General features: G+C 30.4%; 1 protein-coding gene across 10 annotated transcripts in view; it reads left to right on the plus strand.

Annotated features, from left to right (window-relative positions):
• Window positions 1–15640, plus strand: part of LOC143244042 (exocyst complex component 6-like) — a 285728-nt gene extending 270088 nt beyond the window's left edge. For 3 of the 10 annotated variants that reach the window (XM_076488019.1, XM_076488023.1, XM_076488024.1), the window contains 3 exons: window positions 623–688; window positions 1720–1825; window positions 5261–6199. In XM_076488019.1, the coding sequence (XP_076344134.1) occupies window positions 623–688; window positions 1720–1759 (106 nt within the window). In that variant the 3' untranslated portion in view covers window positions 1760–1825; window positions 5261–6199. The other 7 variants (XM_076488026.1, XM_076488025.1, XM_076488022.1 and 4 more) reach the window with 6 other exon arrangements.
• The last annotated feature ends 651 nt before the right edge of the window (window positions 15641–16291 follow it).

A 16291-nucleotide genomic window follows, 5' to 3' on the forward strand; every position in this document is an offset into this window, starting at 1 on the left:
GACAGGAATGTCTTCTGTTATTATTGACATAAATGACATCAACATCTGTACTTGTAATGTGCCCTACTAATCATTGCTCTTTATTATCTTAAAAAAGAATAGTCAATCTAGTTAAAATATTTTATGTCACCTTTATTGGGTTATATGTAGTACTGATAAAGATTTAAGCACTCATTCAGTTTCCCATGTTTCACATGTACATAAACAGTCAAAGGATTGTTAGGCTAGTTTGGCCTGCTTGAAATGAATAGTGTATTTTGTTCAGTTTAAATTGTTGCTCTTGCTCAGTATGTTAGTTATTGCTATTTCTTTTCCAAAAGTTTAGTAATGCATTTGAAAGCCACACTGTGTAACATTGAATAGATTCAAAATAGTTATTGGTATCTGAATAGACCTATTCGCTTAAAAGTTCCATCAGTCTATAGAAATACAGAGATAAAAGTTACAGTTTTGTAAATCACCTTTTGAGTATATGTATAAAGATTGGCTCTGCTTACTGTTAATAGGAAGATTTTGAATTTTTCATGAAACATTAAGTTATGAAGTACTTTATAAAAATGATAAACGTAGCATGAGATGGACTTAACAATTGAACTAACTTTATTTTAACTAAACATTTTAGTAAACTGAAAACATTGAAGATCTACATGTTGCATTCTTTGGAAATAAGAAGCTTTATGGCTGTCAGGTATTTACAGTGTTAAAGAGTATAATGTGTGTGTGGTAGAAGGAACACTCTAAATGTCCCTCTGGTGTTAATATATACAATAAACAGTTTGTGTCATGCTTCTTTTTTTTAATAGTAATGGTCTACAATTTGTATCATTGTTTTGTAACAAAACTCGCAATTGATATGGTATTTATGTTGTGAATGTTTAATATACATGTTGGTTTGCTTTTTATTCTTGTTAACTTTGGTGATACAACAAAACAATTTAATTCAGAAATTATTTAGATTTAGAATTGATATTTTGTCTTTATTGAGCTTAGAGTAAGTTATTGCACAGTACATTTTTAAGCTTAATTATAAAACAAATAATACCCTAGGCTCACTTATTGCACCACAATAAGTTAAATAGCATTTTATTTATATTTTTTTCAGTTGTTTATTAACATTGAGGTATAGACAAAAGTAAGATAAAAGTTACCAAGGGTTTCAATGGAGTAGTGTTTCAACTAAGCCTTTGTTATAATAATGTTTTACACCCAATGCTTATATTTAGGCCATTAAATACACCTTCTGTTACTAATGTTAAGATCAGATGATAACTAGTTGTGTCTAAGTGTGAATGTGTAGTATTTAAAGTATGTAATTTCCTCTAGTCTTACACTGTTAAATTAGGGATAGCTAGCTGACTTCTGTCTAGTTTTACACTTCTAAATTAGGGATGGCTAGTGCAGATAGCCCTCGTGTAGCATTGCATGAAATTCAAAAACAAACAAATATAAAGATGTATTAACTGTGGAAACTCTACTAAGTAAAATAGTTAATATATTTTTCGATATCACATCTTCCAATTATTTTAGTTTAGTCACAGAGTCCATCAGTCTCCTTTCACTAAAACTGATTTCTTATTATTACTTTCTGACTTATAGTGTACAATTCCTTCTTCTTGTAATTTTTTGTTAGTTAATTTATGTTTAGCAGTTTACTTTATTTTGGTGCATTGGAATTTATCTTGCAGAATTTTTGTAGTTATATTTTCTTATAACTTCTAGATCTTTTCATGACATGGGACTGGGCAACCTACTTTCATGACTATGGACAAGAAAATAGCAAGTATTTAAGGGTAAACTCACAGGTTGCTGTTGTTCTGCTTGAAAAGTAAGTGGAACATAAAAGTAATCAAAGGTAATTTTAAATGTCACTATATACTGCTATATTATAAATTGTTAAAGTCTATCCAATAATGATTATACATGTTTTGATTTTTAAAAAAGGAAAATTAAATCGTATAGCCACCTGAAAAGTTGTATGTTTAGTGACCTAGTCATATGTTGCCCTTAAGAAACCTGATACTATTGATGTCTTACTCCAAGACGAGTTCTGCAAGATGTCAAGTTTCATTTTTTAAATTAAAAGTTAAGTCTTATTTAGTTTCTCAACTAGCCTTTGACAGGTGTAAATACAAATTTAGAAAGAATGAAGGTAAGATGATAAATAGTTGTAGACTGTGAATAAAGTAATGTTTTACTTTTATTTCTTTAATGTTTGTTTATTTTTAGTATTGGTTAAAGTGTTTGATATATATATATATATTTGTTTATGAGGATTATTTTGCATTGTTATCTTAAGGTATGTGTTTAGAACAAAACTAAACCTCCTAAGCTAGCTGAATCTTGTGTTTGGGATCATAGCAAAACATTTGCTTGCATTGAGGGTACCATGACAGATGAATCAATACCTTCTAATCATCATAAGTATGGTGGTATGTTAGACGTATATAATATTCATTACTCGTTTAATTTTTATTTGAACTATATAGGTATTTTGTTTTGATCAGAAGTTGAAAACAGTTGTAGATTTTATTACCAAAAAGTTTTTCTCTGTAGAAATTTTTTATCATAGTAATATATCAAACATAACTTGAGAATTCTCTGTATTAATACCATAATTATTAATGAATCAACTTTAACTGTTGAGAGTTGAATAATAGTTGAATATCTGTTGTGTAGTTAGTTAATCATACATGCATACAATTTGCACATATTCACAAGATGGTAGGATCCAATGCTTCAAATTAAATAAACATTCTTAGATTTTCATCTCCACGTGTAATGTGAGAGTAATAAAACATTGAATACAAAGTAGATAAATATTATCAATATATTATTTTTCTAAGGTAGATAGAAATAAAATCTTAAATTTATGGTATAATGTTTATAACTAAAATTCTATTTTACATTTTGAAGTTAATAATCATGAATGTGTTAGTTAATTTAGCCATAATTAGTTTCATTTAATAGAAAACCACTTAAATTCAGAATGTTTGTTTATTCATATATTTAACAGTGCTTACCACAAATTTGCACAATTAATTGATACTTTCTTGCATATAAATACAATAGTTTTCCTTAACCTTTTTTTATGATAACTAGGTGTCTGGGCTTTTTATAATGAAAGAACACCTCATATCTGTTAAAGCATGTCTTGTTAGTTGGCATAACTAAGAATATAGGTACTTGTAGGAATATCATGACATATATATTTTGTATAGGTTGATATGTAAGTAATTTAAAAAATTTTATATTTAAGGTTGTTCTATGTGTAAGCTTCTTTGTAATAGAAGTTATATATGGTTTTAACTATCAGTTTTGAGTTGTACTTATGAGATAAAATTCATGTTTTTGGTTTGTGTGTTGAAATATCCTTAAGTCATTCAATCAAAGTAATTTTTCAGAAATATGTAAAGCATATAAGTGTTTGAGTAATTTTGCACAGTAATTATATGTTTAGAAGTTACACTGTGCACAAAAGAAGCTTCTTCACTACAATAAAAATACAAATGTTCATGAGTAATTTGTTGATCCTGATTCTAAAAATTGTTGAATATTACTGATCACCTCTAGTTTTTGAGCTATGTTAGGTTTATTCTAAATATTCTTATATATTGTGAAAATAACACTCTCTGATAACTTTATTTATTTATTGAAAATTGCATTTAAGAATGTTCAAAAACAACATGTAATTATATACTGAAAATACACTTAAGCTATGTTTAAAACTTTCATCTTGGTATTATTTTTTATTTCTTTTTACAAAATACCTGACTGACTTGTTGCATCTTTTATGTATGTTGTTAGTTTCATGCTATAAGAATCAACAGTAATCTTCCGTCATCACAGGATTCCACTGTCTTTCTTGATGTTACTGTTCTATTATAGACATATCTTAAGGGAAGTGCTCACCAAGATTATTGCTCACTGCATCTAGATCATTTGATAAGAAGCTTAATTAAAAGTGTGAGAAGTGTAACTTTAGTGACATCTTGGACCCAGTTTTCCTCTAGTTCTCAGGGATATCATCAATCGTCACAACATAGTTTTCATCTCTGTAAATTCCTAAGAAAATTTTAACAACCAGTTTGAGTGATTTCCTCGCAGTAAGTTCTTTCTGACTGAGTAATGTTTCAAAATCACCATTCATCAGCACTTCCCAAATCTGTGGCCCAACAAAGATACCACCTTTTAGTTTTTACTTCACTAACTTTTTGAAACTTATAAGATGGATGGAGTGAGGGAAGAAACATATCTTGATGATTCTCTAAAAGTTGGAACTCAACTTTCTGTTTTCCTGGAACGTAGTTCTCTCATTGGCCATTCCTTCTTTTTTAAATGAATTTTATGATATCGGCTATCCCAGACAGACAAAAAGCTACAGTGTTTGGTATACTCACTTTATAGACTTAGCAGTAGTGGATATTTGATTGGTTTAGGTATAAGCTGCATGTTCTACTATGTTCACAGCATTAATAACAGGAACCAATGGCTTAGTGTTCCCATTATGTAAAAGCACAGTTTTCACACTAACTTTAGATGAATTGGTAAAATGTTTTCTTTCTTGAGAGTATATTCAGTACTTGATTCTTCAATTAGTGCATCAACATTTGTACAGAAACACAAAGTATCTTGCATGCTGTAGTGAGAAGCAAGACTTTTATGATAAGTTCCATTGCCGTAAATGAAAGTTCCCCATGCTGTTTCAGTATAAAACAAGTCACAAATCTGATCATTTAGCTCATCTTGTGTGATCAGATGAGGCAGTTTATGTTGAGATGCCACAGGGGTAAAATTACTAAATGAAGGAAGTAAAGATGATTCATTGTCTTTTTTGCAATATAACTTCTATTTTCCACTTTGCTGCTGGATGTGACACAAGAAAATCATCCTCATGAGATACTGGTTTCATTACAGATGCAATCTCTGGATATTTAGTGTATTGTTTAGTTTTGTCTGAATATTCAGAAATATTAATGCAAAAATAACAGTAAGTTAGATGATCTTTAAGCTCACACTGTATCATTGAAATTGTCAATGACACAATTGCTCTTCTTTTATTTAGCCACTGTGTGAAGCCAGATTTGGAAACTGTACAACACAAACGTAGCATAAACTGTTTAGGTGGTTTTTGGACTTTACTTGAAGTGAAAGCAGTCAGTACATCAAATAATTTTCTAAAAGGTATAAAAGAATTATGTTTACAGAACTAGTTTAAAATATTTTAAAAACAAAATTTTGATTTTATTTGATTATATCACAGGTATGATGTAAGGAAGATGGACTTTGTTTTGAGTGTGCGCAGAGCCAGACAAAGTAACCAACTGAGTGAGTGAGTGAAAAGCAGTTGAGAGAGATGTGTATCACTCTGTCCATTTTAAGCTCAGTTGAGGGACTCCTCAAATGTTCCTGGGCAGAAAAGGTGAGCATGGGAATGAAGCAAAATTGGTGCAAGTCATTATAATTTTATCAAGAACAAGTAGCACATATGAACAATATATATGGAGTTTTACACCAATACAATACAGTTACTGTTTGAAGTTATCAAAAATTCATTCCTTTTGTCCATTAAACTTTCTATGTAAACTTAATTTCACAGTATAAACCTATTGAACTGAGCTGATTGTATGGTATTACACATATTGTTGATAAAGTTGTGAGATACTACAGTATCTTAAAATCTAGAGGTGATGGACAAATTCTGATTACATATCTAAAACCAAAACTATTTAATTTCCAAGAATCACGTGAGTTTTCTCTAGTAGCAAATGATTTTTTATGCAGTGTTACCTAAAACATTGTTTAGGACAAATTTGTGTGTCTGCAAACTTATAAAAGAATTGATTGATTGATGAATTTGTGTTATAAAGATAAAAGTTTTTTTTTTTTTTTACTTTACAATGGTGTGTTTACGCTTTATATTTTATAATGCATGCTTTTGAACCAATTGCAATGTTTATTTATTTATAAAAAGTGTATAACTACCTTTCAAGTTGTTTTAGAAATAAAATTATTGCTAAAAAATACAAGTTTCAAATAATGCAACATTGTTTAAAGGGTCTTATTTTTTTTTAGGTATGTCTTTTTCAGGCTTGTGAATGAAAAGGATTTGTACAATTTTAATAATATAATTTACTAATTTTTTTTTAAATATTATTAATTTGACCTATCCATACTTTTATTGTGAATTAATGTTCTTTAATCCCATAAGGGTGAGAGAAGCAGACAAGAAGAAAATATATTTTCAGCATTTAAAAAGAATTAACGAGACAAGAAGAAATTGGTAGAAATCGCCCTAAAACAGCTCAGACAGTTAACATCAAACAGTGATTAGTGTATTTGTACTTAATTCTTCCCTTTGTTACATATTTTGGTTTCCTATAATTACTGACTTGATGGAAAGTATCCATTCAGTTTTTTGTGTGTTTAATGAATTAGTAAAATGTGACTGTTCAATGTCAAGAACATTGATATCAATTATTCTGAGAAGTGAGTGAACCAGGCTTTCAGTTAACATTAATAAAATATAAAGATTCTCATCATTACCACAGTTTTGTTAAAAATGGATAGTTCTAGCAGCAGAGCTTACCATATTAATGTCTGCCATAAAGGGAAATTAGGCCAAGAAGTGCACTTTCCACTTATTTCTAACAAAATGTATTGACCAGTTTTTCATTGTTTGGCTATATAGTTTTAAAATTTTGTGAGAGACAAAAACGTTTATGACACTAAATTATTAAACTTATTTGACCCATATGTTGCTTTATTTCTCAGTTTTAAATCACTTTTTCTTTAGCCCATTTATTGTGTTATAGAATAGGGAAAGAGTCTGATTCTGAGGGAAGTTTGATATAATTAAATTGTGATCATAACACAAATAATAAAAAAGACATTAAACACGGGTCAGTGTTGTCTGGCAGATTTTAGTGTATTAGTCTATTAATAATTATACCTTGATTGAAATTATAAGTAAAATATTACAATATAAGACAAATACTGAAATATTTACAAATATAAAAATAATAAAATTCATAAGGTTTCTAACTGATTTAGAAATTTAGTGGAAAAAAACTTCATTATAGTATGAATATAGACATTTAAAGAAATCACTGAGTAAATTAACATGTTGCTATTGTGGTACATGTAATAGTTCTGTTCTAATTTTCCAGCTGATTTAATAGCTAGCTCATAACTGTTTGGTCTCAAGGTAATATATAGATAGTAGAAAATGAACTTGAATCATCTAATAAACTGTTGTTGTGACACAACTGAATTCCTTGTGTTTTCTGAATATAACTTAACAACTAATTGAAAAGTTACATACAGATATTAGAATATAAACAAACCTTGTGGTCTAATAAATAGCAGCTATGATAGATCTAAATTGTCTTCTTTATGATTCAACACACTGATATAGTTGTGTTAAGAGAGTCATCTGTATAACCAATGTCTGTGAAGATGTGTTTTCAAAACAAACATCAAGGACCTTTATGAGATTTTTAGAATGGTACTTAATACAGTTTTTCAAGTGTGGTCCCAGTTATTACTGGAAGAAACATCTTCATGTGGATGCAAAGTAAAATTGCCAACCTGGTATGTGGTGAAGTAAAATGGTAAGCAGACAATACAGAAGAGAACAGTTAGTATTATGTACAATAATTTAGGTATATTTGACTGGTATGCTGTAACATAATGCTAATAATACATTGTGTTATAATAATCCAAAATGGCTAAATGATTGTTACTATACCACAACTGCTGCAACCTAATGGCAGACACTAGAAAAACACAGTACTATGACAATGAAAAAAATGGTAATGTGATTGTTACCCTGCTAATATGGTATATGGCTAAATGATTGTCACTGTGTTGTACCTTGATGTTGCTATAAGGTGACTGTTTTGTGGTGCTAAATAATTTGACAAAGTTGTTTACCAAACTAATGCAGAAGAGTATATGATGTTACTACTGTAGAATAATTCAGTTTATTTGTTATATATACAAAACAAATATGTCTGTAGTAATATTACACAGTAGTATAATTTGTATAAACAGACTTTTCATCCTCTACTTACATCAGACACTTAGAGCTGGCAGCTGGTTTTCACTCAATATTAAACACATTTACGTGCTGCGTATCTGAAAGCCAGTGTTCAGTTTATTTTTTAAATAAATCTCACACAACTCATGCTTTTAAGAAATGTTTGGTAGGATAGTCTACAAATGGGAAAAGAACTTTTAAAGAATCTTAAAAATGGGAATTATGTTTGACATGTTTCTCTAATAATTTGACACTGAAAGAAGTTAGTTATACTTAACCTTTATGAAACATTTAAAATTGTGCCTTTTACTTGTCATATAAGTATGCTACTGGTTGAATTGTAATTGACTAATTAGATAAAATAATTATTAGCTATGTTGTACTGTACATTTTAGGCTCATAATGAATGACACATCATCAGGTTATTATGGGGTATAATTTTCAACAGTTTTTGTACTTCACATTAAATAAACTCCACTATCTGGTAGATGGTGAAGTTAAATACTTTTCCTTTGCAAAGAGGTTTTAGTGGAATAGTCCATTGCAGTTAATAATGAGATAATATAATTTACTTTGTTTGTGTGAATAATACATACTTCATGAAAAATATGTTAAGATCCAATTTTTTTCATAATTACAGTCATTAAGTGTTGCTTTTTTTTATATCATTCATGCTTTTTCATTTATAAATTTGACTGCTCATGGGAGAGATGTAATTTAACATTAAGGGGTTCTTTTTTTTCTCTGTAACACTATACTGTTTCTGCTTCTGTTTGTTTAATTTGTTTGTTACATGAAATAGAAATACCAATTTTGAAGCTCCCAAACTTGTAGATGTTTACAGCACTAGAACTACTAGTAAACATTTGTTAATGAAGAAGAATTTTTTGTAACATTACTCCTGTTACTGATTGTAAACAGAAGGCTTAGTACTCGTGATTTACATATTATTTTATGTCAGTACAAATATCGTACTACATCATGTTGTTGTTGTTTTTAATTCATGGAATACCTATTGTGAATCATATAAGATACTCAAGAGATTCAGACAAATGAAAAAGGTACAGAACAATATAAAATTCTAGCAAAAGATAGCCATGTTTAGATAGTGAGTAAAAAAATTTCAATTTTTTGTTGTGAAAAAAAGTCAGAGTGGCCTTTTAACTAATATAAAACAATTTGTTGATAATGCAAGTTTCCCTGCATAGGCCTTCAACAGTTACAAAGATTAGTGATAAGGGTTAAAATTTTCTGTGACCATCAGTTGTCTTAAGGGTTCAAAATATTTGTAAGCTAATAACCATCATGAAGGGGGGAAATTACTGTAAGGTATCAGCCCCTGTGTTTCTTAAATGTTTTCACAAAAACTCATAGTTGTTTACAATCCATTTTGTCAGGTTGAACTTCAGTGGTCACATCATGATTCAAACTGCTTACTCTTGAATGTTCACCATATAGTTGTTTCTTGTCCCAGCCTTTTGTATTACTTTGTTTTGACCATAGGCATTTTTTTTTTTTTTCAGAATAGTATGTTACTGTGGACGTGAATAATTAGTGTAAATATGTGTATATTGCTTTGACCTTTTGAACTATGAAGTGCTTCTTTATGTTTAGTTTTACACTTCTGGAAACAGCTAAAACCATTTACCTGAATTGGGATTTTAACACTAGTTAAAAGGTTATAAAATTTGATAATATTGTCATGCTTTTGCTTTTGTGTAAATAATAAAAATTTATCAGAGAAACTAACTTTAAAACATAATATTTATAAGTAGATTTCAAATGAAACAAGTCAGAACTGTTCTTTTTTTTTGTGTGTGTTTGGAAAATATTTTATTAATCATTATAAACTTATAACTGCTGCAAAGAAACTGTATAACATACTTATTTTTCTGGTTGTGTTAGATGTTGATTTTTTTCACTTTGAAGAAATCAAGTATTGTGGAATGTTTTTTTATTTAGTAACTAAGAAAGATATTTATCTGGATAGTACGTTGTACATTTTTTGTGTGTGTGGGGTACATTTTTTTTCCACAAAATAGTTTATTGTAACTATCTGTCCATACCTTTGTTGCTGAGTTTTCCTGTGCCTTTGTGTGCAAACCAAACAATTTCCATAAAATCAGTTTATAAATTTTTGGTAAATTAATCCTATTTAATAATACCATTTTTTTGCTTGTTGTATATAGAGCTATATTTATATGTTTATGTACACAGTATATTTATTATTTGTTTTGGTTTCTGAAAATAATGATGGATGAATGGATAGAATACATTGAAAGTTAATTGTATACTTAGTGTTGTTTTGTTAGCTGGTGTTTATTTTTAATGTTTTAAACAGTAATTTGTATGTATTAACCAGTACTATATTATATGAAACTATATTGTTTTATCCAATAACAAACAAGCATACTTCAATGAGATGTTTGTTGTTGTTTTTTTAAGTTAAGAAATAATAATACAGTTGTTAACAGAATGGCTAGTACACAGTTTCCAAAAAATGTTTTTTTGTAGATTGTTTTTATTATAGGCTGTGTTTGACTTACAGATATTGCTGTATAATCACAGTTCTTTGTAGTAACATGTACTATGCAACTCTGGATACCTATACTTCTCCCTCAAGTACTTTTGTCAGACATCATTTCATTTGTAGGTCATAAAAACGTGATGAATATAATCTACAGCCTTTGTTACTGTTTGTTTTTAACAACTAAAATAAGAAGACAATTTTTATGATACACTATAAAGATGTTCCTCTCATTTAATACTTCTGCTTATAATGACGTAAAATTATTTTTATGGAAGTAAACATTACAACTTTATTCAACATACATTATTATTGTGGCATTATATTTCTGATTTTATTTCATAACATTCAGTTTGAGATGTTTTAAGGGTAGTTTGGTACAGCTGTAGCAATGTTCATGCAATCATATGTCCTAATGTGTTATTAAATACAGTTATTGTGAAGGAAAAAGAAAATTTATTGAATTTTTAACATGATACAGGATATTTGAATATTTTGAGTTATTTGCTTGAATCATTTCATAATATTATTCATTATGAAGAATGAGGATTTAACAATCTGGATTAAACAGACATTTATTTATACATTGCTATTTATCTTTAGTTAAGAAATTTTTACATTTTTCTGTTAGAGATTCCATCTTTTGATTTCCCATCCTATGTTATAATCCTTGTACAAATTTTACTACCCTAGTCATTCCCTTCCTTGGTGATCACGTTTGTATGTATATCTTCCCCCTTAAATAGCTGATTGGCAAATAGCAAGATTTTACCCCAGCTGTTATTATCTTTGAAGGAAGTTCACTGAATAAAGTAAATTAACATTTTTCCAGGGATATTTTTAGTATGATACAGCCATGTTCTCAAAGCTCTCTTTGCCTTCAATTGTAAATTCAAGGTTTACTGTTAGTAATAGGGATAACACAAGATGAGTCTGTAAAATATTTTATATATCATTTTTTTACTTCCAATAAAAAAACTTGCTTTCAAGAAAACGAGGACAGTTTCACACTATTAACTCATCACCTCTTTTCTATGCCTTTTTTCAAGGAGCTTCCACTAATAAAAAATTAACTTCTCATCCTAGACCTGTAGTACTGTTATCTTGTATCATTCTATTTACTTTTCTAATATTTTCATTTAGTTTTCTCTTTATTAGAAATTGCTACTTTACCATATTTAACATACATATTGTTTGCAAATTTTCTGTAAACTAATAATTTTAAAAGTAGAATAGCTTATTTATATTATTTACACGTGAAAAACAACGAACGTTAACTCAGAAACGATTAGACTGATAAACTTCCAAGGCGCGTTAAGAAAGCTGAACAATAGTGTGTGTGTGTGTACATATAAGTATATCCATGGAAAAATAAAGGAAATCAAACATAAAAAGCATATATGTACATAAAGTGCTTAAATTAAGTGTTGGTGGGAAGGAAGCAGGATGTGAGTGAAGCACTTGAATTTGAAAAAAACAAAACAAAAAAAAACGTAAACCATTCGTGTGTATTTTAGATTACATGTGACTGAAATAGCCATTCTGAATTGTTATAGTTTATTAACTAAATGTGTAATAATCAACAATCTCGCAATTTTTTATTGTAGTAGCAGAACAAAAAGTGTATTATAAATATAGCTGTGATTATTTCACAATTTTGGTTTGGAATGTTTAAAAACGAGTGGTGTTCAAGTAGGAGGTTTTGCAGATTACACAAAGGAAATTTGACATTTTTGAGATTATAAAATGTATTTTTAACTTTGGTCACAGTAGATCGTTTTTTGTCAATTTTTTTAAAAGTAATTTAGAGAACTATGCAAGAGTCTGTGGTTTGTATATTTGTACATAAATTTTCACAATGTACTACGAGAGACTTTGTATGCTGCAGTAATTATTAAGTTTTGTATTGATTGTATTTTATTTATGCGTTTCAGGACTTTTGTTTAACCATACTGGAAATGCATATTCGATAGCAGGTCGTATATATGTTTTGTAGATTTTTATTATGTTGTCTGGTGAGGTTCGTTGATTTTTGCCGGTTAGACTATTTGCATAATTTGTGCGTTTCCAATTTTTTTTAAATATATTATTTGCATGATTCACCCATGTCAGTTTTGTATTGAAGGTTAAATCTTACAGGTTTGTTGTGGTCTGGAGAAGTGTTTCGCTCGTGTGTAATTTGGAAGGATCTCTTTTATGATTTGTTTGTGAATGTTACTAATTGATTTTTGGTAAGTTTGGTTTAACACAATATTTCTGACAGTATTCTTCTATATTATCTAACAACAGTTGTAGATTTGTCGCTATTACGGATGGGGTGGGAGCACTTTTCCAGACCACAACATCGTCCGCGAATTGTGATGCACACTCCAAGTTTGGGTGTTTTAAGGGCATATTGATGAACAGAATAGGGCTAATTACCCCTCCTTTATTCCAGAGGTTGGTGTCTCTACAAGTGGGTTTTCTCGAAATATATGTAAAAAATGGCATCGTCAGGTTCACAAAGGATGACCGAAGAAGGTCGAAATGTTGTTCGCTCCTCAACGTAAAACACTTTCTCAACCCAAACGAGCCGTTTTTACATGTATAAGGTTCCCCTGACATTTATTTTCCAACTTCTATTTTCCAGGAAGTTAGATAGCCAGGTGATCTGTCTCTATATTTTCTAAATTCATTTTTAATTCTGGTAATTTTCAAGTTATTTCTAAACAATTTGAGAGTCTATTACTAATTATTCTTTCGATAATTTTTCCTACACAGCTGGCCAGGTTGATAGGGGGGGGGGGGTAATTGTTTGGTTTACTTGCTGGTTTTCGTTTTTTATGGAACACAAAGACTATTGCTTGCTTCCAAAAAACCGGGATGTATCCAGAACTGGGTGATAAGTTAAAGATTGCTGTTATGTGTTCACACAGTCCCTGAACGCCTTTTCAAAAAGGAGAATGGCTTGTATGTCATCCTCTCCTGGTGTCTTGTCTTTTGTAGATTTTATTGTTAGTTTCACTTCCTTTCTGTTATTTGTTTGATTGTTTTTGTAATTTCACGCAAAGCTACACGAGGGCTATGTGCGCCAGCCGTCCCTAATTTAGCAGTGTAAGACTAGAGGGAAAGCACTAGTCATCACTACTCACCGCCAACTCTTGGGCTACTCTTTTACCAAAGAATAGAGGGATTGATCGTGACATTATAACGCCCCATGACTGAAAGGGCGAGCATGTTTGGTGTGACGAGAATTCGAACCCGCGACCCACAGATCACGAATCGAACGTCTAAACCCACCTGGGTAAATTGGTACATGCTCGCGCAAGTGTTGATTGTCATAGAAGCGCGCGAAGGTGCTTTTATTACACATGCGCGCGCAGGTGCGTAAATTGGTATATGCACGCGCAAGTGCTGATTTTCGTACATGTGCGCGCAGGGGCATAAATTTTTACATGCGCACACAAGTGCGAAAAATAGTACAAGCACGCACAAGTCCTGATTTTTGTAGCAGCGTGCGCATGTGCGAAAATTGGTACATTCTCTCGCAAGTGTTGATTTTGGTACATGTGCGCGCATGTGTGTTTCAGATTTTGTTTTCTTTACTATTTTCATGTGTGGATGATTGGAGTAGAGACTGATTTTTTCTTTCATTTAACAGATATAGATATACAAGGATTAATTACTACATGTTTTAGTAACTACTGATTTTGCAACAAGATATTCTGATTCTTCGATTGTTTGTGAATGGAGTTTTTCTCCTGCTACGTAACATAGATGAGCGTGAATCTGATTTTAAGAAAACAAATGATAATTTATTGTCTGCAGTATATTAACAAGCAATGAAAGAAATAGTTTTATACATATGATTCTGTACGCTCTTTTATACAACGAAGTAACAGGTTAATATGAATTTTATAAATCAAACGTTTTTCAATCCGCTTTTAACGGTGAGGTATGTAATTCTCTTCAGCGTCGAATAATTCCTGTAACCGATTTAAGTTTCATTTACAATGTAGGTGTCTTATACAAGGGTTCTAATGCAATATCAAAATGAAAGAACACGTGAATTTATGTTGTAACTAGGGTTAACGTTTTCTTACTTTATATAAAAAAATTTCGAAATAATAGTATTTAGAATGAGATTCATGTAGTGAAATTATCTTGTTGCTGTAATGTAAAAGCACTGGTTTCTCATATTATAATCTTGCCCTTCCTCTGATACCATTATCTGGTCTGTTGTTTTCTAATTATAAACAAACTACAATTAATATTCTTTCATGCTGCATGTGTATACGAATCTTCTGGCATACCAATTCTCAGGAAGTTACACGAAATACAACTTTTGTCAGAAATAAAGCTACAATAATATTGTTCTAAAAACCATTCGGACAGTTGAATCAAGTTCTTAATGCCAATACATACTTCAATATCTTTTCGTCAGATCAAGCCAAAAGCAAGCAATTCAACCACCCAAGGAAATATGTTGACCTAATCTGATTTATTGTTGATTTCCTTTCTTTTGAATAGTCTAACAAAACGATTCAAGAGCTGTTTGCTCTATGAATTCCTTAACTTTGAACGGAAATACTATAATGACAGCAGTCAATCAACAGTATCCACTACCAATTGTGGTTTACTATTGTTTGACTAAAGAATGAAATTTGACCTTACTATTATAACATACCCTGATCCAAAAGTGTAGACCACATTTTTTTTGTTTATTTACATAGGTAGAAGAAGACAGATTAAGAAAGATCCACGAGAATAAATCGCCCCTCTTATGTGTCCCAAATATTCAAGTCTGGTGGTGGATTCACGAATGAGGCATATTTTCCTGACATACGATGAACTTTTCGTTTTTTTAGAATGAATATCTCAGTATGATTTGTGATCAACTGTATGCAGCTACTCCGAAGACGACAATACTTCCATACGTCATACCTTTATCACGGCGATTGTACGAGAAGTGTAAGTTTTTGTGTTTTTCTCAGTGTATTTGTACTTAACTGTTACCATTATGTCTGAACTAGCATACCGTACGCCACTATTAACAGTACACGCTCACACGATCGTTAAGAAACTAAGAAATTTAAACCAACGAATTATTAATAGAAGAAATGACATTTATTTTATTCAACAATGTAGAAAAGAACAACTAACCCCTAATTTTGTAAAGGTAATTTTTAATACATACACAAACATTATCCAAAATTTACAGAAAAAACTACTTAAAGCCATGTTGAACACAAAATACAAAGAACTACATGACTTACAAAAACAAAAAATGAACCTAGACCATCAACTGGCATGCTGCATTAAACCAGAGATTTACGGACTTATACAACGAAACATAAACCAAATCAATACTAAGAACGACAGAGACAAAAAGATCTGCCACAACAAAAAACTAAAAAACTAAGATGCAAACAACAGAAAAGACACCAAAACGACAAACCGTTGAATAACCTCATAATTAACAGATCCGACCGTCAATTAAACACATACGAGAAACAACTACTTAACAACGGACTCAACAGTTACCTCTTTCTTTGTGAACCTGACGATGACCGAAGAAGGTCGAAACGTTGTTCGCTCTTCTATGTAAAATATTTTCTCAACCCAAACGAGCCGTTTTTGCATATAAATTATAACTTAATATGTAAAATAAGTAGATATGTTGATTTTGAAATATCCACAGTTTACGAAAGCTTGCATGCATTCTTGCCATATTTCACAAAAACTGG

This window comes from Tachypleus tridentatus, chromosome 2 (assembly GCF_004210375.1).
Source record: "Tachypleus tridentatus isolate NWPU-2018 chromosome 2, ASM421037v1, whole genome shotgun sequence".
NCBI classification, from domain to species: Eukaryota; Metazoa; Arthropoda; class Merostomata; order Xiphosura; family Limulidae; genus Tachypleus; species Tachypleus tridentatus.